General features: G+C 39.6%; 1 protein-coding gene across 1 annotated transcript; it reads right to left on the reverse strand.

Annotated features, from left to right (window-relative positions):
- Window positions 1-463: 463 nt before the first annotated feature.
- On the reverse strand, window positions 464-16,291 carry LOC134338617 (serine/arginine-rich splicing factor 1B-like). The gene is made up of 5 exons (XM_063034598.1): window positions 16,142-16,291; window positions 15,773-15,984; window positions 6,497-6,660; window positions 4,485-4,657; window positions 464-605 (listed from the first exon to the last, which is right to left on the reverse strand). Exons 2-5 carry the CDS (start codon window positions 15,961-15,963, stop codon window positions 474-476), a joined length of 660 nt encoding a protein of 219 aa, XP_062890668.1. The 5' UTR covers window positions 15,964-15,984; window positions 16,142-16,291; the 3' UTR covers window positions 464-473.
- Window positions 16,292-22,884: the final 6,593 nt, after the last annotated feature.

Consider the following 22,884-nt stretch of genomic DNA (forward strand, 5'->3'; position numbering starts at 1 on the left):
CCTTCGTTAACTTAAAACTTCATCTAGAAGTCAGCACTGCTTGTTGCAGGTCTACTCCTGCCTGTTGAGAAGATTCAGCCAGTGGCCAGAGGTGCTGTCAAATACTAAACGGGCAAGCATCTGCAGCAACAGCAATATCCTCTATAACCTGAATTTGGGCAACATCTTCCTTTTTAAAATTCACTTTCAACTTAAATGAAGTTAATATATTATTTTCAGTACGTTTGGGCTTGATATATCAGAACTGTATTTGAGGGCAAAAGGCTCAGAAATAAGCACACCAGTTCCCTGCTATTTTTTATTTAATAAAAAGGGAAGTGTGTAAGTTAGCTGAAACCAGTAAAGATCAACACAGTCAATAATAAAAAGGAAAAAAACAAGTTTATTCAAAGCATTACATGAAATATAGAACTGAAGGAAAAACTAACCACTAGTGATGGAATGTAGATTTAAAAAAATTGACTACCAAGTCCTCATCTATATTGGGGGGAGCTTCTGCCTTGATAGGGAGAATAACGACCTCTAGAAAGGGACCTTGATCTTGATCTCCCATAACTGGAACTTCTGGGTTTGTCAGCGCGAACTCGAATATAAGCAGTTTCTCCCTGGAAAAGAATTGAAGATGATTAGTGGCAGAAGCCAAACTTGTTGGGAAAGACTGGACTGCAACATTCAGAACTGGTGCTTCAATAATAAACAGTACAATGGGCAGGAGGAATTTATCACAGGTACTCCTGCCAATTTATCAACCAAACATCTCCAGGACCTTTCTTGGAATTCCAACTGATATTTCAGAGGATAATGTTCTGTCTACTGACCAAAAGGGTTAGGTAAACAGTTTTGGTGTCTTAATCTGGGTTCCTAAGTATATGCTGTTTCACAAACTCTCTGCCCCCACTTCAGCAATACAACAGAATCTCAAAAAGGGCACAGAGTGGCTGATGGTGGAAGTTGGATGGTTTCTCCTTGCTGCACCCACTAGGATTTTTGAGAGATTAATACCGAGGCTTGTTATTGACAGAGTAGTTCTTAATTTGCTTCTAGCTGCAATGTACCTAACCTGGGAGTACTTTATGCAAATATTTAATATCTGAAAGAAATACATTCCTATCACTTAGTAAAAATAAATTCTACAAGGTCCCAAATTGTTTAGCTCATAATCCCAATGTGTTAACTGGTAAACAGACCAAAGTGCATCTACCAGAGTGACAGCAGTTACAATTAGACTGTGTGTTTCCCCCACCTCTGCCTTTTTAATCAATTGGGCTTTTTTTGCAATATTTGAATGAATTATAAGAAAAAGATGCTGCTGTCATGTAAGCATAGGGGATTCTGGCTATAATCCAGACACAAAATATACAACAGGAATTACAGAAAGGAAGGGGAATAATTTTGGGAAGAAAATACATACCATATTCTATATAAATTAACAATGAAAGATCTCGATAATTTATGCTGAAACTAAACCAAGCTGTTAGCAAACACCTGAATTACTGAAATAGCAGGATAATATATCTTACAGGCTTTGTAAGTCTGAAACCATTAAGACTGAGCCAAGCCAAACCAAAGTATGTGCCTAGTCCAGATGATTGATATGAAAGGATAAAAGCGGAGGCATGGTCTAGTGAAAGTTAACAGTTACTTACAGACTCGAAATTATACAGGGAAAAAATCAGAAAACAAATTAAATATTTTGGATTTGCCTTCATGGATGAATTGAAAACCTGCTTGACACAGTGGAAACTACAGGTCTAAAGTGAATGGAATTGCCAACAAAATTAGCATTGGTACAAAATTAGTATTGGTGGAACTTGTTGGGTGTTTTTAGGGTTTCAAATGTTGCTGTCTTTCAAAGCTCCATAAGTTAGAAGATAACAAATGTAACCCCACCATTTAAGAAAGGGCACACGGAGAGAGAGACCAGAGACAGAATTAACGTGTGGAACTATACACCAATAGTCCTGACATCAGTATTAGGGAAATGCTACAATTTATTGAGCAGTGTTTAGAAAATAATATCAGGACTGGACAGTCAACATGGATTTATAAAAGGATAATTATGTTTAACAAATTTGTTTGAGATTCTGAAGACGCAACTAGTGGATTAGGTAAGTGAAAACCATAATGTATTATTTATAAACATTTAGCAGATACATTCAGTACATTTTTGATAAGGTTTTGCATAAAAGATTATTAAAAATTCAAACCTGATATTGTTGTAGATTGATGGTTAACTGAAAGAAAATAGCATGAATAAATGGGCTATTTTCTAGTTGTGAAACAGTGATATGGGACAAAACTGAGATCTGTGCTGGGGATTTAGCTGTTCAGTGTAATACAACCCACCCACATTTACTGAAGTTACAAAGTTTGGGTGGTTCTGAGGGAGCTGTAGAGAATATAGACGCACCAAATTTATGAGCATGGATTTGACGGATGGAATACAAGTGTGGAAAATAGTTATCCACTTTGCTAGAATAAAAGAAGCCCGAAAAGAGTTTATTTGTTAGTATCTATTTTCTTCAAATGGTGTTTGAAAGATGCTAATATTCATAGGCCTTAGTGTTCTTATACAGAGCCTTGAAAAAGTATTCAGCTCACAATCCTTTGTTCAGGAGTATTACAACCAGGGATTTTGATCAATTTAACTGAGAATTTTTATTTGCAAATCACGTGCTTTTCTAAAAAAAAACAGTAGAGTCCAAAAACCAGAGGAATATTGTAAAACGTGTAAAACTAAAAATTCAAAAACTGAAATGTCAGTTAAATAAGCATTCATCCCTTAGTTGAACCACCTCTCGCAGCTATTATAACCAGTAGTCATTTTGATCAGTCTATTAGCTTTGCATAATGTAATGGAACAAAATTTTCCCATTCCTCCTTGCAAAATGGCTCAAGCTGTGCCAGTTAGTTGAGGAGTGGCGATGGACAGCAATCTTGAGGTCTTGCCAGAGATGTTTGATCAGGTTAAGGACAGGACTCTGAATGGGCCACTCAATAGCGACTCCATGGTTGCTCTGGAAGTGTGCTTTGGGTCGTTGTCCTGCTGAAAGACAAACTTCCTCCAAAGTTTAAGCATTCTGACAAGACGCTAGCACGTTTTTATCCAGGATCTCTCAGTATTTAACAGCATTCGACTTCCCATCAATCCTGACCAGATTTCCAGTCCCTGCTGCTGAAAAGCATCCCCATAGCATGATACTACCTCCACCATAATTTGCAATGGGGATGGTGTTACCTGGCTTTTGTGCAGTATTAGATTTACACCACACATACCACTTAGTGTTGAGGCCAAAGAGTTCCACTTTGGTCTCATCTGATATACATATTCATTGAAAACAGGCGATCAATTTTCTACATCAAGAAATTGGGGTGAGTTGGTAATTATAAAAGGGGAAGAATACTTTTTCAGCCTCACAATTTAGATTTATTTTTTAGTAAATTGTTGACAGGTTTTGGAATTTGTTTTGTAGATTAGCTCAAAAATTCTACTTCAATACATTTTAAATTTAGAAAATGAGACAGTAGAATATGAAAATAGTTGTGGGGGCTGAATGTTTTCCAAAGCACTGTATATGAATCACTGAAAGTAACATCTTAGGTACCACAACCAATTTGGAACATCAACCTTTAATGCAAGAGAGCGTCTTGTTATACCGCTCCATATGGACCCGGGTGAGGCCATATTTGGAATATTATGTACAGGATCTGTTCTCTGTCGGTACAAAAAATATACATGACAGAATGAGTGTCATTCACCAGATTGATTCCTGGATGGGTCCTTCCCTCTATAAGAGATTAAGCAGAATACTTTATAGGGGTTAGAGAAGAACAAGAAGCCATCTTATTGAAACATACAAAATTCTCACAAGTCTTGACAGGGTACAGGGATGAATGATGTAATAATAATAATGAATGAAACATAGAACCTGGGGTCACCGTCTCAAACTAGGGGGTTGGCAATCAGACAGCGGAAAATCTTTGGAATGGTCTGACCAAGTGAGTCGTGGAATATTAATATAGAGAGAATCCAAAGGTGGGAGATAGTGCAGCAACGTGACACCAAATTTTAAAATAAGCCACAACCTTAGTGAATAGTGCAGCAAGAATGGTCTATTCTTACCATTGTTCTTGAGCCAGTTTAGTGTTACAGTTATGTGTCTCATCCAAAATAAATACTAATCAAATTAGACTGAGACAGTCACCATTTTTAAACAGTAGCCATCATGCACACTTGGGTTCTAAACAATTTTGAGAGTTGCCCCACCTAAATTCCATGAGAGCAAATGTTATTCTGCATCTCAGATTTTGGGGTAGTGATTTGCGAATTCACATAGCCCACGTTATGTAAACCAATTAACATCATGGATCAAATCAGATCAAAATAGGACTCAGCAACAGAACTGGCAGTAAACAGCATCACTAATACCCATATCTTGTAAAATTTTTAAAAGCACACCCGGAATTAATACAAACTAACTAACCTGATGAGAACGGAACTTCGTATCGTCAAGCTTCCTTACTGCATAATCCACATCTTCTTTACGGAGGAATTCCACCACTCCGGCACCTTCTCCCAAAACATCTGCATAACAAACATCACCAGCTTCTCGCATGTGATCCTTCAAATCCTGCCAGCTGCCAGAGGGTGGTAGCCCTACACAGAAAAAGACGGAAGTGTTAAATTCTGATAAATGAATTGGGATGTACTGAACGTGCAAGCCCTGATGATTTTAATTCGGAATACTATAAAAATGAAGAAATAGCTAAAGGGAAATAAGTGTATATGTAATCACGACTTTTCCAAAGTTCACAGGAAAAATACACAATAAAGAGGACATTTAATTTTTCTTAGGAGTTTTTGTGGTACTTGACTATCTCCTAAACTAGGATGTGTGCATTAATTTGCTGTATTTATTCTCCAAAATCACATTAGGAGTGAATGCTCAAGCAACAAATCTAACCGCATTTTAAGTGCTGGTTAAGAAAAAGGTTCACATGAATCATCTTTATTTTCACCCAAAGAAAGTATATTTGAAATATACAGGCCAAGTCCTGTGACCTTTTCATATGGTATTAATTGCTGTCCAAGTGCCTGAAGTTCCAGAGTAGTGAGGATGCCAGATGTGGTTTCAGCTGTTCTCAGTTTCCTTTTGCCAGAACTTATAATTCATTTCCAGATGTTTCGTTTTTAATCTGTCAGCTCGTTCCACAAGTGAGAAAGACCCAAGTACACAATGTGTTCAGCTTTGTGAGTAACGGCTACAGACCACTAAAATCTCAAATCAACGTGGAAAAACTTATCAATGTCCAGCATAATTAAGCAACATCTGTGAAGAATCAATCCAGAAATAATGTCTTTTATCGTAACATTTTCTTCAGTGTTATTGAAACAAATGGGCCTCACATTCTTCTTCTCTTCATTAAGATTGAAGCATCTGTCCAGGGATTATCAGTCATCAGAATTAAATTTAGGGGCAAAAATAGCAACCCAAAAGGGACTGGACAGCACAAAGTTGAAAAAAAAAGATTGTCTTTTCCCCTTTAATGTGTTGATTGATCCGATATAAAACATTTTGTTTTTACATCAAGGAATCAGTGGTACCTCGAAATGAATCATATCAAAATATAACAAGTGTTGTTACAATTGATTTCGGAACCCGTGGACTAGAGGAGAGAAAATTGTCAGGATTTCTCACTTGAGAGATGCTCATTAAAATGCTGGATGGATGAGGATGGGAATCAGACTTTGTCACTATGGCCTTCAGAGGGGAAAACAGGTTGCTAGCCGGGCTCACCTCAAATTGAGAGGCTGTTTTTTTTTAAAAAAGGTACTTTAAGATTCCCGTGGTACCATAGTCTTGCAAGTAACCAATGTCTAGAAGAGGGTGGAGGAAAGAATTAGCAAGAGAGATTTTTTAAAAAAGGCTTTCTATTCATTTTTTTAAATGAATAATTTTCACGAATGATTTCTAAACTGAAATTACTGTGGCAGTGCACTGACGATTCCAAAGGATAGCAGAAATAATGCACTTGCTACCCTGTGTGTTGGTAGTTCTGTAGCAGAATAAGAACGTATAAATCTCCATAGGAAGCCTCTTGTGCCAATGATCTTCATCCACAAACATATGAAGTTGCTCGATACCAGCTGTGTCCAAATCTTTATTGAGTCCAAACTTAATTCATGGTGCACCACAGGGTTCTATGCAGTCCAATATAAAGCCTAAATGGGTGTTCCAGTTAATTTGCTGGACTAACAGATGTTGATATTTTCATTGATGGTTTATCAACAAGCAGCCCATTCCAAGCCTCCCAGATCATAAAAATCATATAAAACATACTAGAGTGAAAAGAAAAAAGTTTGCTAGGGTTGTTGGTCAGCATACGGAAATCCCAGCTTTAAAAGGACACTACACTAATCGGTTTTCCAATTCTATTCAGCTCTTTAGAAGAAAAACATTGGCTCTTAAACATGAAATGGAAAACAAAAACGCACCGGAGACAATGACCCTGAAATCTGATCTGCGGGCTGGTGGTCCTGGTCTTCCTCTAGATCCACCGCCGATTCCGCCAATTCCTCGGCCTCTCTGGAACTCCACGCGCAAGCGATAGACTCCATAATCATACCCATTTCTTCCATAGACTGCGTCTTGTGCATCTCTGCCAATGCAAGGGGGGAGGAAGAAGTTAAGCCACAGTTTTCCATCTATTTGGAAATTTCTTCCTTATGTGCAATGCAACAGAAGATCCAGCCATTGATGACATCAACAGGAGTTCTATAATTGGTTTATTTATTTCAGATGTTTCATAGGCCGCCCAGCTGAGATGTTTATGGATGGTCCTGTTGGCTGTGCTGTTTCACAGGCTGCAAAAAGTAAACAAGCAAATGAACACGAAACCTAGGTTGTAGCTCAATCATGAGAGAATTTGTAAATTTATCAAGTAATTAGGCCTGTGATGGGAGCAGCTTCTTGTGTTTGAGAATTTAAGACAATCATTCCAGTACGCAGAAACAGTACACAGACGAGTTTTCTATAGTAATAGAACTACACCAGTTAAACAATATGGAGGCAATACAAGCACTAAAAAAAGCACCATAACATTTTTCATATTATATCTAATTTAACAGCTGAAATGTACAATTATGAATCTGACTTTCAGACTGTGTCCAGGCAAATTATTTTGAACTGCATTAAAAACAAAGCAAGGCACTGCTAGTAAAGTTACAGGGGTAGGCATGTTGCTGAATGGACAATTGAAAATACATTAAGGGGTTGGGAAGTAAAAGCCAATAAATCTTGATTTAGTACTACAGCTGAGAATCATAACTTTCCCATATATAATTAAGGTGAACAAATACAACATCTTCATTTTATTTATTTTTGTATTTATTTCGATACAGAGCAGTAAGTAACAGGCCCTTCCAGCCCAACAAGCCTGTGCCACCCAAATTACACCCGTGTGACCAATTAACCTACTAGCCTATCTACCTTTGGAATATGGGAGGAAAGCAGAGCACCAGAAGGAATCCCAAGCAAGAGAAGAATGTACAAAATCCTTACAAATAGGGCAGGAACTGAACACAGGTCACTGGTGCTATAAACATTACACTAACCACTACACTACTGTGCCGTCCCCAATAATTTTTGTTATTCAAGGCAGTCTTACAAATGGATCTAAATAAGCTTGGACAGAAAAGTCACTTGGCACAGTATAATCATAGTTTACAATCTGCAATGTCCTCAACAAAACCTGAATAAATTAATGTCATCAGACCAACTTTGATACACCTCACCTGTTAAGCTAATGCATTCTTTAAAGATGTAAACAAATTCTTAACATATCAAATTGAAAACATGTTCTAAAGTGCATGGCAGGTTACATAGCATCTGAAGAAAAAATACAAGTTAATATTTAGTTTTGAATTTGTCTTCTTCTCTTTTTGTATACAGGCCAATTTGCTGCATATTTCTACATTTTAGCCAGGTTTGGATTGCCAGTTCATGCTAACAGTTCACTGATAACATTTCAGCAAAAACACCAGATGAAGATTTAATGAGTACACAGCCTAGCCTGTTACGTTCCCAGTTCCATGACTCAGCTACCATCATGAAAATCATTTTAACATAACAATCTACTAACTGATGAAAAATAATTTTTATGGCTCACAATCTACCAAATAAATAGCAGGATAACCACTTCCGCCAACCAAAATTTCTAATCAACTTCGATGTAGTCTATCCTGTAATATCCAAAAACTTTCAATCTATTTACAGTGTAAGCTTCCACGGCCTTTTTAGATACAAAATTCCAAAGATTCTTCAGCCTCTGGAAGAAACTTCGCATCTGTCCCAAAAGCCCAATCAATCCCTCAAATTGATACCAAGACAGATTTCACTGGATTTTATTTCTGCAACTTTCCTGTCAAGCCCCGTGAGAATTTATGTTCCAGCAACATTACCTCTTATTCTCCTAAACTCTTTTTAGGGCAATTTATCCTGTTAATTCCCAGAAATTAATTTGGTAATTAATTTGCATTTCCTCTATCCTCCTTCTTGATCTTAGGAAAGAAGGTCAAACCTGCAAACAATATCTCAGGTATAGTTTCATCAAGACCCTAAGTAAATGCAATATCTTCACTCTTAGTCTCAAATCTGATTCTAATAAAGGCCATCATACTACCCACCCCTTAAATGCCCTTGTACTGGAGTGTAACTTGTGTCTTCAAGAATACCAAGGTCCCTGTTAACCCCAACACCTTTCAACCTCTTGCCATCTTGAACATACAGGCTCCCCACACTCCTATTTTTCCCTACCCCACAGCAGAATGACTTAAAGTTTTCCAATATTAGATTCCATCTGCCATGTCCTCACTAATTCACTTGACCCGTCTACAATCCTCATCTGCATCTTCTTCAAAACCCAAACTGCCAGCCATATTATCAGGAAAAGAAAATTCATTACACTTGATCTTCCCATCCAAATCATTACGCTAGATTGGGAAAAACTCAAACATTACAGGTCATTATGCCACCCCACTAGGCCTATCTTTTTCATTGTTTTATCTCTCAACCAATCCTCATTCCATGTCAGATAATTACCCCCGATCCCACATGCTCCAAATTTTGATGACTTTGTGGGACACCTCAATTATTGGTGGCAGGGAAATCAAGTTCAAAGTAAAATTTATTAGCAGAGTACATATATGTCACCACATACAACTCTCGCGATTCTTTTTTCCTGTGGGAATACTCAGCAAATCTATAGAATAGTAACTATAAACAAAATCAATGGAAGAGTAAGGGCACGGAAAACAACAATGTGCAAATGCAAATACAAATAAGTAGCAACAGAGCATGAAAGAAGATTAAGAAGTCCTTACAGTGAGATCGAGATCATCGGTTGTGGGAACATCTCAATGGATTGAGTGTAGTTATCCCCTTTTGTTCTAGAGCTGGATGGTTGAGAAATAGTAAACCGTTCCTGAACCTGGTGGTGCGAGACCTGAGCCACTTGCACCTTCTACCTGATGGCAGCAGCGAGGAAAGAGCACGGCCTGGGTGGTGAGGATCTTTGATGATGGATGCTGCTTCCCTACAACAGCGTTTCATCTAGATGTGCTCAATGTTTGGGAGGACTTTACTTGTGATATACTGGGCCGAATCCAGTACCTTTAGTAGAATGTTCTGCTCAAAAGGCGTTGGTGTTCCCATACTGGCTGTAATGTCGCCAGTCAATACACTTTTCACCACACATCTATAGAAGTTTGTCAAAGTTTTTGTCGTCATGCCAAATCGCCACAAACTCTGAAGGAAGTAGAGGTGCTGTCGTGCTTTCTTTGCAATTACATTTATATGATGGGTCAGGACAGGTCCTCTGAGATGGTGACATTCAGGAATTTAAAGTTACTGACCCTCTCCACATCTGTTGAGGACTGGCTCATAGACCACTGGTTTCTCTCTCCCAAAGTCTACAATCAGTTTTCTGGTCTTGCTGACGTTCAGTGGGAGGTTGTTGTTATGACACCACTCAGCCAAATTTTCAATCTCCCTCCTGTATGCGGATTCATCAGCATCTTTGATACAGCCCACAGTGGAGTCGTCAGCAAACTTCAGTAAGGTGTTGGAGCTGTACTTAGCCACACAGTCATAGGTGTAAGAAGCGACTTGAAGAATATTCTGTCATTCAGCAATGATGAGGCCCAGCACGAGTGATACAGACAAAGCTAAAAACATTCAATGCCACGTTCATTCAGAAGTGCCAAATAGATGGCTTTCTCATCATCACAAAGCCAAACTCCCACCAACATGATTAAATCCACAAATTAACTAGAAATGGCAGGGTGACTGGTTGTGGCAAAGACTAAGGAACCAGGCAACATCCCACAGCTGCAATTCCAAAGATTTGCATTCCAGTACCAGTTACACTTCTAGGCAATTAGTTTCACTACAGTTACAATACTGGGTTCTACACCACAATATGAAAAATTGCCCAAGTATGTTGCTCACAAGATGCAGGCAAAATCCATTTGGCTAAACTAGCAATCCGATTCACCCCCCAATCAGCAGAATTGAAGTGTTGTACCTCTAACGCTATTCTCCTGTAACGCTACTGCAAATAAATTTTTCATTGCAGCCATATATACACATACTTGTGCAAATATAAAAACCTCAATGAGTGATTGGTATCAAGAGGCACTTTATCACCAATATTCTGCTCCCCAATGCTCAGTTCAGATTATTATATGGCCACAAAGACATCATCACACCCTTGCTCCAAGCATGGATGCCAGACCTGAATTCCACAGTGATTATTCTTGACATCAAGGCAGCATTTGATCAAATGTGACGTCAAGGTATCCAAGTAAAACGGAGCAATAAGCAAAGGGAGAGTATGCCATACCTCACAAAAAGGATGATGGTGATTGGACGTCAGTCATCCTGACTACCACCTTAACACCAGTGTCCGAGGCCCAACAGCTGAGCCTAGAAAACAATGCCATCCTTTTATCAAAAGATTAAGAGTGGCAATTTAGCTGATGATTATTCAATATCCAATTCCTTTCATAACTACACAGCAAATGAAGTCCTGTACTGATGCTTGTACCTATTAAAAACATATCTCTACCAAACAAATATTTGAGCCACAAATTCAATTCTTGAATCATCTTAGCCCCATCCAATTTGCATGTACATAGAGCAGTACAGCACAACACAGGCTCGTTGCCCCATGATGTGCCAATCTTTTAACCTACTCCCAAGATCGATCCAAACCTCCCCTCCAACCAAGCCCTCCATTTTTCTTTCATTGAGTGGCAGATGTAGTAATCTAGGCTTATACTAGGCATACGAACCTCAATAATCCACTGTAAGATTTCAGAATTATTCATATGCTCTTGGAGAAACAAACAGAAGGTGGAACATGTGGATCAAAGTATTATGTTGAATGAGGGGAGTAAGCAAACCAGTTCAAAGGTCCACCATTTACTAAAGAGGAAAGGAAGTGGAGCCCAATACACAGTTAACTCAGAATAAAGTATGCAAGTCCCACCTCAGATACCCAATAACTCAACCTTCACTACAAATATTATTTTGGAAAATTGAAGATTTAAAGCCTACTTTTCATCAAAATGTTTCTGCAAATGTACAGATTTTCCTAGTGCATATTACATTGAAAATTATTAATTAAATGGCAAATAAGTAATCTTAAGTTTCCAAACATCAATTTTATCCCTTTCCCTGAAGTAGGCAGCTCTCCATTAAATAGTTATTTCTCAACAAATATTTAGATACGATCATAATCATTTGGGGAAAAAAAATTTAACATTGAATCCCTGCAATGGAATTGGGACTTACAAAGATAGTAGAATGCTTAGGATCCAGGCAGGTGAGCGTCTAAAATAGGAGATGTCAGTGTCAGAATCTGAAAACAAAACTGACAATTTTAAGAATAAGGGTACTGCCAAATTAGGTGTCAAATAAAACAAGTACAGGAATGATGAGTGAACAGTCCTTGGTGCATAAATAGTCAACTTTAGGTGTAACAAAATTTTGAATGGTGGGGTGATACAAGGATGCAACTAGGCAATGATATAGGTGAAAGGAGATGGTTTCTTGTTTAAATTACCCAAGACCAATGCACCCTCAGATACTAGGCTTCAGACAAACCTATCTAAACCTCCAGTGAAAGGATCATCTTCCTAAAATCCAGATTTAAAGACAGAACTTCAAACAGCTCCCTGCAATACATGGATTTATGATACTTTATTACTTAAATACCGAGCATGTGTTTAAATAACAGATTCACTCACTTCAAATATAGAATTGAAATCAATTTAAAATGAAGCTAATCTTGATCTTGCTCTAACATGTGTTGCCTGATCTTAGACAACACACAAGCAGGAACAATCCCCCTTCCTAGCAAATATCCGATAAACACACCCCCACTGAAGTAAATAGTAGTTGGGAGTGGAGTGTTTTAGAAGCAAATGGCAGTAACTCTGCAACTTAATGAAATGGAGCAAGAAACTTCGGATTTAAAATGTTTAAATATCAGGTCCCTTTCAGCAGTTACTGCTCCAAGCTTCAGTTTTTATTCCTTTACAACCCAGCCGCTATTTGGTAGCACTTTTACAAATTCTGGCAAGTTGGTGTGTGCATTAAGTTTACCAATCACTGACTGAGGTTAGAGACATCCTGCCCCAACCTAAACATATTTTTCCTTGGTTCAAAATGCTTTTTAAACTTGACTGAGTGTTTCTTTGGGAGGACTTGACTGGTTCTATGCTGTTTGACCATTTAACAAGGTGCTTCATGGTACCTGATTCAGAAGATGGAATGCATGGGATTCATAGTACCTTGATGGTTTGGAATTGGAATTGGCTAGCACATGGAAGAATGAGGGTAGTAGAGGAAGGGCGCTCTGGCTGGAGGTCCATGACCAGTGGTATCCAGCAGGGACCAGCGCTGGAGCATCTGCTGTTTCAGATATATTTGAAGGACTTGGGTGAAAATGTAGTGGACGGGTTAGCACTTTACAGAGGACACAAAAACTGGAGGAGCTGTGGAGAGTGACAAGGCTATCAAAGGACAGCAGGATATATATCATTTAGATATGGGGAGATTGAGTTAATCCAGCTACGCGTTACTTTGGGAGGTCAAATTTAAGAAGAAACTACACAGTTGATGGCAAGACTCTTAATAGCATTTATGGACCCCAAGATTCCTCTGCACAACTCCATAGTTGCCCGAAAATGCCATGCAAGTAGACTGGTAGTAAAGGAGGTATATGGTCAGGGCACTGAGAATGTGGTTAAGGAAAAGGAAGTCATTTTGCAGTTTAAAAAAATGGTATGGTCACACTTGAAGTACAGTGTGAAATTCTGGTCACCTCAGTAAAGGAGAAGATGGAGGCTTGGGAAAGGATCCAGGTTTATCAGGAAGATGGAGGCTTGGGAAAGAATCCAGGTTTATCAGGATGTTGCCTGGATTAGAGGGTATGGGCTGTAAGAAGAGGTTTGACAAACTCAGGTTGTTTCTCCACAGAGTCAGGAGAGACCTGGAAGTTCAAAAAGTTATGAAAAAGTATAGATATTATTACTCCTTTCATTTCGTATTTGCATAGTCTGTTGTCTTTTGCACAATGGTTGAATGTCCAAGTTGGTGCAGTCTTTCATTGATTCTGTTATTGTTATTATTCTATGGATTTATTGAGTATCCCCGCAAGAAAAATAAATCTCAGGGTTGTATATGGTGACACGTGCTTTGATAGTAGATTTACTTTGAACACGTATTTCAAATATTATGCAAGAGAACTCAAGTAATGGGGAGCAAACTGAACAGAAATGCAAATTTGGACAATTTGAAAAATGGATTCAACACTGAACTTCTTTTGTGCTGCAAACTTTTAAGACAGCTGTTCTAACTCTGCTTTAGATTTGATGAAACCTGAAAACACAGCCAGTTGAAAAGGCAGGGAATTACACCATCTCTGAACAACCCAAAACCAACAACCTTACCTGAGTTAGAAGCTCCACTGCAGAAGTTTATATCATGTACAAAGATAATAATCTATAACAGTTCTTGGGAAATTTTATATCCTTAAATTTATAACAAACAGGTGTAATTTACACATTCAAACATTCAGATGAATCAAGGACATTTGAAGAGTAAGGCAGAACTTCAATGCCATAGCTAATCACCTCCCTAGAAAAATAACTAGCAAGTCTCATGATTACTACTTCTGTGATTACATAAGATCATATAATATCTACTGCACTATATAACCAACTACATGTGAAGCATCTTACAAGTTTGGGAGATACCAGAAATGCCACTTTTTAGTGGCAAGGTTTTAGTTACAATTTGGTCACAAGGGCAGTTCACATTTCACTTTGCAGGTTTTAGCATCCAGGAGAACAGAACTGAGGTCTGCATTAAGCTAAGACAAAGTTCCCCAAACGGTCAACAAGAATATTCATTGCACAGCACACATCTGAATCAGTGCTATCTCAAAAGTTAAGAAATCAATTTCAATGAGCACTACAATGACCAAAGCCACCTGGGCAGGACCCACCAGGCTTATTTTTAACTTGGTGTTTGCCTACACCATCCGTTCAGATTTTTTGACAGTAATCAAGATTGTCCCTGCAGGGAAGACCATAAGGATCACAAACTAGTTTGGAAGGTTGCTGAAGGCTTTTAAGACTTCAGGAATGATTCTGAAACTAAAGAGCTTTCTTCACTGCACACTCTAGGAGCAAATCACTGTCTATTCCAATGGGAATAAACCCCAGGCTCACTCTAATTTCAAAACTCAATTCAAGTGAAAACTGGATAGGTTTTGCATCACTTAGATATTCTGAAGTTGTTACGCTAATAAAAAATAAATCAGCACAAGTCTTTAGTTTAAAACACAAAACATAAATGTTAATATCTGTGTTAGCATTTTTCAACTGACATGTTTAGAGCTTGAATTAAGAACGTGGAATGAATAAATGAAATGGGAAAATTTTAAATCTTGAGATGCAATTAGATAGAACGAATCTGATTCAATTGAGATCTTTGGAAGAGAGGGATAAAAAGCTGGATGAGGCATGATTGTCTGAAATTAAAGGTGGGGGAAATCAGATAAAAAGATTTAACCAAATTTGAGATGCATACACAGGGAACATAAACAAGTTCGATCAGGGACTGAGAATTTAGGATGTTCCGATCTGCTTGTATAGTCAGCAGGCCAGGCAGCATCTATGGAAAAGAGTACAGTCCATGTTTAGAGCAGAGATCTGTCCTGATGAACGGTCTGGGTCCTAAACGTGGACTGTACTTTTTTCCATAGATGCTGCCTATCCAGCTGAATTCCTCCAGCACTGAGGTGTATTGGTTGGATTTCCAGCATCTGCAGGTTTTCCTCTGTTTGTTTGGATAGTGATGGCATTGAGAAGGGAAAGTGGAAATGACACAGGCTTTGGTTCTGGGCTAGGGGTATAACTGAGACCCTGGGAAGGATGGAGACAATAGCCCAGTTTCGGGAGCGGGGAAAGACAAGGCACAAGAAGGGTTCTCAAACGGTGGAGGGTGAGACTGAGAGCAGCAGCCCTGTTCAGGGAGGGATGGAGGAAGAGAGAGGCAGTAAGGGGGTGGGGGCACCAACCGGATTCGGGACGAGGCTGTGGGGGACACCAGCCTGGTCAGGGGCCAGAAGCCCACGACTGAATGTCGAAACAGTGGCTTTAGGGTCTTTCTCTGATCCGATGTCGGAGGCCTGCGTGTACCTGTGGTCCTCGAACTCCACAAAGGCGAAAGGCGCGGAGCCGCGCTTGTTCTTCAGGTCGATGTCCCGGATTTTCCCGTATTTATAGAAGATGTCCTCGATGTCCCGGATCCGCACGTCGGTCGGAAGGTTCCCAACGTAGATACGGTTCTCGCCGCCGGATGGGCCTCCCCATCGGTAGCCGCCCGACATTTTCCCCTCAGAATAAGATCCCTGCAATGAAACAAGGTAAACTGAGCGACGGCTGAACACCCTCCCCCCGTCCAGCCACGCCGGTCTGGGCCAGGCCGCTCCGACTTGCCGGTCTCGCCAAACTTCGGCCCTCCCACGCCCTGGCTCGGGCCTCAGCAGCCCGCCGACGGAGACTAACCCGAAGCTCGATGATCACTACGCTCCCGGGCTCTCCACGCTCCTGGTTCCGAGCAGGCCGCAGCTCAAACCGATTTCCACCTCGGCAGCCTTGCTTCCCGCCGCCCGCTTCTCGTTTGGCGGCCGGCCGCACGGGGGCGGTGTGGCCTCGGCAGCGGGTTAACCCGCGCCGCGCCGGCCGGCCGCTCCAGCTCAGCGCTTGTCCTCAGGCGCGGTTCCCTCCATCTTCTCGTTCAGGATGAATTACTTGCCTTCGCAGCTCTCAGCTGGCTGATGGGGACACTGTTGGAATAAGTAGGGTGGGTAGATAGTCCGAGAGATGGAGTGTCCTCCCCCCATCATCTGACGCTTCCATTAGTTCCCACACTCTCATTGCCATCCCAAATGCTTCTTCTCCACTTTAGTACCAGCTCAAGGATCCCGTAAATCGGTGGAATGTTGCATCTTTTCCTAGAGACATTGGAAATTTTTCTGAAGCATTTCCATGGTCCACCTGGTAACCTCTTGTGACATCGCTTGGAGTGTCTCTTTCAAGATCCTGGCTATGTGGCCCACAGAAAAGTTGCAAGCTTAATGACAGGTTAGGTGCTGGGAATGTTGGACTGAGAGGGGACGCGACATTGCTTCTTTTTCTGCCTATCGATTAGAGGATTCTGGCACACTGAAGACAATGCTGAATATTTTCATTGAGAGATGCCCTCTAAAATTTGTTCCCTTTATCTCATGTATCACTGCGTACCATTCTACATCATTGTCCACCCTACATCTACTACACAATGACATGCAAGCTATAATAGTAACTAACAGGTCACAACAAACTCAATCTCAATGCAACTAATGGGAAGCATCATTGCCCAAAAACCATTACCTAATTACTTCACTGTAATGCATTTGATCTGATTATGTTGTGTAGATGAATGTGCAGAAGCTGGGGTGCAGGTGAGTTCTGGGTGACAGGAAAAATTATGCACAATTCCACCCATCAGTTCACTCAGTAATATCATCGTACCAATGCAGACTGAATCAATCAACTTTTCCAGATTTACAATGCGTCTACAGTATTGATATTACTAGCTAGCAGTGCCATATCAGGAATGACTGAATATTGTTATACAAGGAATGATGGTACCAGACTGAAACTAGGTCTTGCTACTTATATGGGTAGCAATTGACAATTGCAATGTAACACCCATACTCACTGGTATTTTACAATCAGGGACTATTCACACTGCCATTTACTTACACCATGGTGAGTGAAAAATGAAACTTGACTTGTTTTCTATCTAGTCAATAACATGATCACTCATTGTGTAAGCTATCATACTGGTGCAGCAGCACTGACTTAATTTCCTCAGTATGTTTGTCCCATCGGAAGAATAATGATTCTAACATCACTATCACAGTCACACAATCACATTAGACTTGCTGATACATATTATGGGGATAACACTACCAAAAATTGCTCCACCTCATTCTTTATTTCAAATGGATCACATCTCCTCAACATTTAATTTTGAGCCAAGATTTCCTAACATAATAACTTGTAACAGCACAGCTAGGAATGTGCCAGCCAGCTTATCTTATTAACATGTGTAAAATCTAATACTAAATTGTGAGGTGAGTATGTGGGATTAAATGGTTACAAGTGAAGGGAATGTGAGCTCCAATGTATGATGATCTGACACAGAACCAGGGAATATGTAGAGACATTGCTGCTAAAATCTGGAACTGAAAAACAGGAATGGGTGTGGACTGAGCACATTTAGGGGCATCTGATATAAATCTGGGATGTTAATGCACAACACAGGCTTCTGTGTGCACAAGTTTCCAATATGCTGTTTAGCTAACAAGGAAATCTGAAAAGATGTCTATTGTTATCTAGAAGTTTGATATGAGAACCATTACTCAGATACCTGATAGTTAACCAGATTTAATCACAGAAATGGAAATTGGCTTTATTGGGTTGAGATTTGTGCATGCTGTGGTTTGGAGGATGGTGGCACTGCTTCATACATTTTATGGTCAATATCAGAACATGAACAGTATTAGAACCTTCTCTTCGGTTATGAAGTGCTCAGGTCAGGGAAAGCTCTTTTTGTGATATCAGGATGACATTAACAGCTAAGAATGTGATAACTAAATCAAAGCTGCAACTCATTTATCAACAGTAGGTCCTTATGAACTTTCAATTGCTGGGAAGTACTAATTACCATTCCTTTTGACTTGAAGAGTGTTTAAGATAATATCTTTGCCAATGGGAAATATTAACCAGATCAATCAGATAGGGAAGATTTAATATCCTGTCTTTTCCAAACCAGTTCATTTGTAGAAGATAAGTAGACAGGCATGTAACAAGATCAAACAAGAAATTTCTGTTACACATACAAGAAATTTCTAACTTTTTTCATAGACAGGAAGTTTTTGTGTACGGATAACTCGGTGGTGGTATCTTAATGGGGGAGAGTGATCGGAGTTAGGCAAAGAGCAGAAATCTTTAGTTCATGCTAATGGACAGGTTCTGTTTTTATAGAAGTTGATCATTAATTTTGTCCATAGGTTGGAAAGTACACAAAATCATTCGATATGGGAACATAACCTCCACATTATCGTAACAAAAGGCATCAAAAGCATGTTAGACTGATAAGAAAAATAATTACTAGAAGTGGATAGTTGAGGCAACAAGCTCTGCGATTCATAGGAAAAAACAGGTATTCACATTGGATTTTGAATTTAATAACATTGTGGGAGCTCACCATTTGTGTAGCTGTCCATAAATGGGGCGTTTGTAACTAGGGCACAGTCTATATTAGCAAACTCCACAGTTTTATTTTCCTGCAGATGTTCAATGTCAAAGTGTTACACCTACAAGAGTTTTTATATGTATGAAGAGCTTTCTCCTGAAAAGCCGATGTCTTAGCCTTCTAGATTTGAGTAAGTAGGCTGAATGTCGTGTTTTTGAGATGGACGTCAATCAGGCAAAAAGATAATATATATACTTAAGTCAAGGAAATAATAAAACGTAATGGTTTCTCAACATATTGGACACCAAATTGATGACATAGTGTGAGAAGCACAACCTTTTCTGATTCACTTGAGTACAATAATCACTAGATCACTGAACTGACTGGAATATTCATGCTTAGGAGGGACTTGTGTACAGACAAGTGTTCTGCAAAACTTATGAGATTATATTCTGCGACAGATGAATTTATCTCCTGAAAGCCAAGTGCAGGGCAACATGGACTGATAGGTTTTATCTGCAGTTCCATGTTCAGCCATGTATTCTTGGATTGTCAATGTTAAAATGTAATGACATTAAAATAACATGATGTCAAAATTACATAAAGTCAAAGACCAGACCAGCTTAAGCTATCTAATATGGACACGAAATCTGACAGTGATTATTCGTTTTAGTTTCAGTAAAGTTAATTAAACAGTAGTAATTTGGGTTAAACAGTTTGGATGTACAAAATCTAAGCATTCAAACTGGGCTACAATTTGGTAAGTGGGTTCAGAGAATCATTGAATTTTAAACACAGAAGGAAGCTATTGAGTGAGCACATTGCACCCATACCTATAAAAAAGGCCTGTTTAGAATTCTTCTCACATCCCTGTCTGAGGTCCAATAAACTATGACAGATTAACTTAAATGGGGTGAGGATTTCTACTTATATGTCTGTTTAGGCAGTGGGTTCCAGAACCACAACACTGCTGCTTAGGAAGAGGCATTTGTCCCACAATGTTGTACCAAACTAACCAAACTAGTAATTAAACAGCTAATTAAATTATTCTTTTATACACAATGTCTCCACCCCTCCATTCTTGTGCCTCCCTAAGAGACTTTTAAAAGCTCTATCATATTTGCCTCTACTACCACCCCAGGCTGTACATTTCAGGAACCCACCACTCTCTGTATATAAAAAAATGCCCCACATACCTCCTTTGAACTTACCTCCTTTCATTTTGAATGCGTGCCCTTATAGTATTTGATATTTTGACCCTGGTGAAAAGTTACTGGTTGTCTACCCTATCTGTGCCTCTCAGAATTTTGTAAACTTTTATCATGTCTCCCCTTAGTCCCTGCCTCTCCAGAGAACACAATCCAAGTTCGTCCAACCTGCCTTTATAGAATATACCCTTAATAGAGGCAGCATACTGCTTAACCTCTTCTGCACCATTTCCAAAGCCTCCATATCCTTCCTGTAATGGAGGTTCTAGCTGCCGTTTTTCACGTGGCCAAGCTGTTAGTTTTTGTCTGAGGGAAGGAATTCGGACTTTGGGGCTTGCAAGTTTTTGTTTCATTTTTGTGTTTGGAGTGACGTCTTTCAAAGACTTCTGCTGTTTTCTTTGTTTCGTGGCTATCTGGAGAAGACAAATCTCAGATAAATACTGCATACATACTTAGATAATAAAATTAACCTTTGAACCTTTTAGAAATGAATGGAGTACTCCAGATGCAACCTCACCAGAATTTATAAAGCATCAACATAACCTCCTGACCTTTGAACTCATTGCCTTGTCTAATGATGGCAAACATGTCGTACCCCTTTTTCACCACTCTATATACCTGCACAGCCATTTTCAGGGAGCTATGGACTTGGACCTCGAGATCCCTGTGTACGTCAACACTTATTGGGGAATTTTCATTTACCCTCAGCTCTCCTTTAATTCATTTTTCAATTTTCTTAAATCTTTGCCTTCTACTTAATGATCTTTATGTTATGGAAAGAATGATAATATTAAGTTACTCTGAGCCCTGTGGAACTCAGTAGTAAATACCCTTACACTTATTTATTGCTTCCTACACTGAGCTGGTTTTGGCAGCAGTTTGCCCATTTCCCTCCCTATTCTTGGATTTTCACTTTTTGATTAGACCACGAATTGTAACTTTGCCAAGCACTTCACTAAAATCCGTTTAAGTTGCACCAGATACACTGACCTACAGTAACTCTGCCATGGACAGTCCCAAGTCTGACTGCAAAAGGAAGAGGGTTGAGCATGGGGCTATCAGTCTGAAATGCAGAACTACAGAAGCTCCAAAGACCTCATCCTTGCAGAGAAGGATATTCGCGTAGAAGGCATATGAAGTCGTCTGGGAAAGCAGAAGACACAGGGCTGATCGACCTTCAGCCCAGGACTGAAGACTGACGAGCTGCTGTCTGTGGCCTATGCCCTAGTAGAGGTGATGGTCCTAAGAAGAAGATACACTGAGCTCCTTGTGCCTCCACAAAAAAATTAACAATCATAAATGACCTTCCTTCAACAAATCCATGCCAACAATCCTTAATTTACGAGGGGTGATTGATAAGTTCGTGGCCTAAGGTAGAAAGAGTCAATTTTAGAAAACCTAGCACATTTATTTTTCAACATTTCCCCCTCCTACATTTACACACTTAGTCCAGTGGTCATGGAGCATACGGATCTCTTCTTTGTAGAAGTGGTCCACGGCAGGTGTGATTGATAAGTTTGTGGCCTAAGATAGAAGGAGATGAGTTATACAGCTCTCATTACACACACATGCAGTTCAACTCTTTGAGTGACTATGCAGAAAGTTTGAAGTTAATAACTCATTTCCTTCTACCTTAGGCCACAAACTTATCAATCACCCCTGCTGTGGACCACTTTCTGGAGGTCCAAGATCCTTATACTCCATGACTGCTGGACTAAGTGTGTAAATGTAGGAGGGGACTATGTTGAAAAATAAATGTGCTAGGTTTTCTAAAATAGACTCCTACTACCTTAGGCCATGAACTTATCAATCACCCCTTGTATGTCTATTTAAATAATGATTTATACTGCCCCTTACAATTTATTCTGATAATAAATTTGAATAACTGATGTTTGACTGACAGTGATAACTGATATTACCCTTTGTTGTTTTATAAACCGTGATCCCACATTAATAGCTTAGTGATCCCACATTAATGATTTGATGGAGATAGATGTGAGAGCACGGAGGAACATCTGGAAAATTTCTGAAATGCCCGCTTCGCTGCCGCTGCTACTGTGTGGTAACCGGAATCTTCGGAGCTGAAGGCCTCGAAATCCTCGGCTTTGCGTGTTTTGGCAGCCGGGGAGAGGCCGAAGGCGCTCGGCAGAGGATGGCGCTGGGGAGGCTGTATCGGAGAGGATGGTCGGAAGCTCAAAGTTTTCGGATGGATGGACTCAGTGTCGGCTGTGGTCGGGTGCTTCCAAGGTATCGGCAAGTTGATGGTGCTTGGAGGTTTATGGCAGGGAGTTTCTCCCTTTTGCTGCCTGCTATTGGGGACTCGGGAGTCAATCGACTCGGTACTTTGAGACTTTTTTTTACTGTGGCTATGATCTGTTCTTCATCAAATTATGGTATTGTTTTGCACTGCTGTAACTATATGTTATAATTATGTGGTTCTGTCAGTGTTAGTCTTTGGTCTGTCCTGTTTTCTGTGATTTCCGGAGAAACATTGTATCATTTCTTAATGCATGTATGCATTTCTAAATGACAATAAAAGAGGACTGAGTGTTCTCATAATCTAATAGCTGTTAGTTCTTTGGAATCACATCTGTAACCAAAGAAGTTTGGGAATCAGATCAGAATGTTTGTTTTTTCCAGTTTTGTTTTCCTTAACAGCCTTGGATATATCGTATCTTGGCCTGGCAAATTATCTACTTTTAAGGAAGCTAAATCTCACAATCTCTCTCTTTATGGCTACCATAAACAATTTTCACACTTTATTCCTTAATTAGAATGCCTACATTATTCTTTTC

Source organism: Mobula hypostoma, chromosome 27 (genome assembly GCF_963921235.1).
Source record: "Mobula hypostoma chromosome 27, sMobHyp1.1, whole genome shotgun sequence".
In the NCBI taxonomy this organism is placed as follows: Eukaryota; Metazoa; Chordata; class Chondrichthyes; order Myliobatiformes; family Myliobatidae; genus Mobula; species Mobula hypostoma.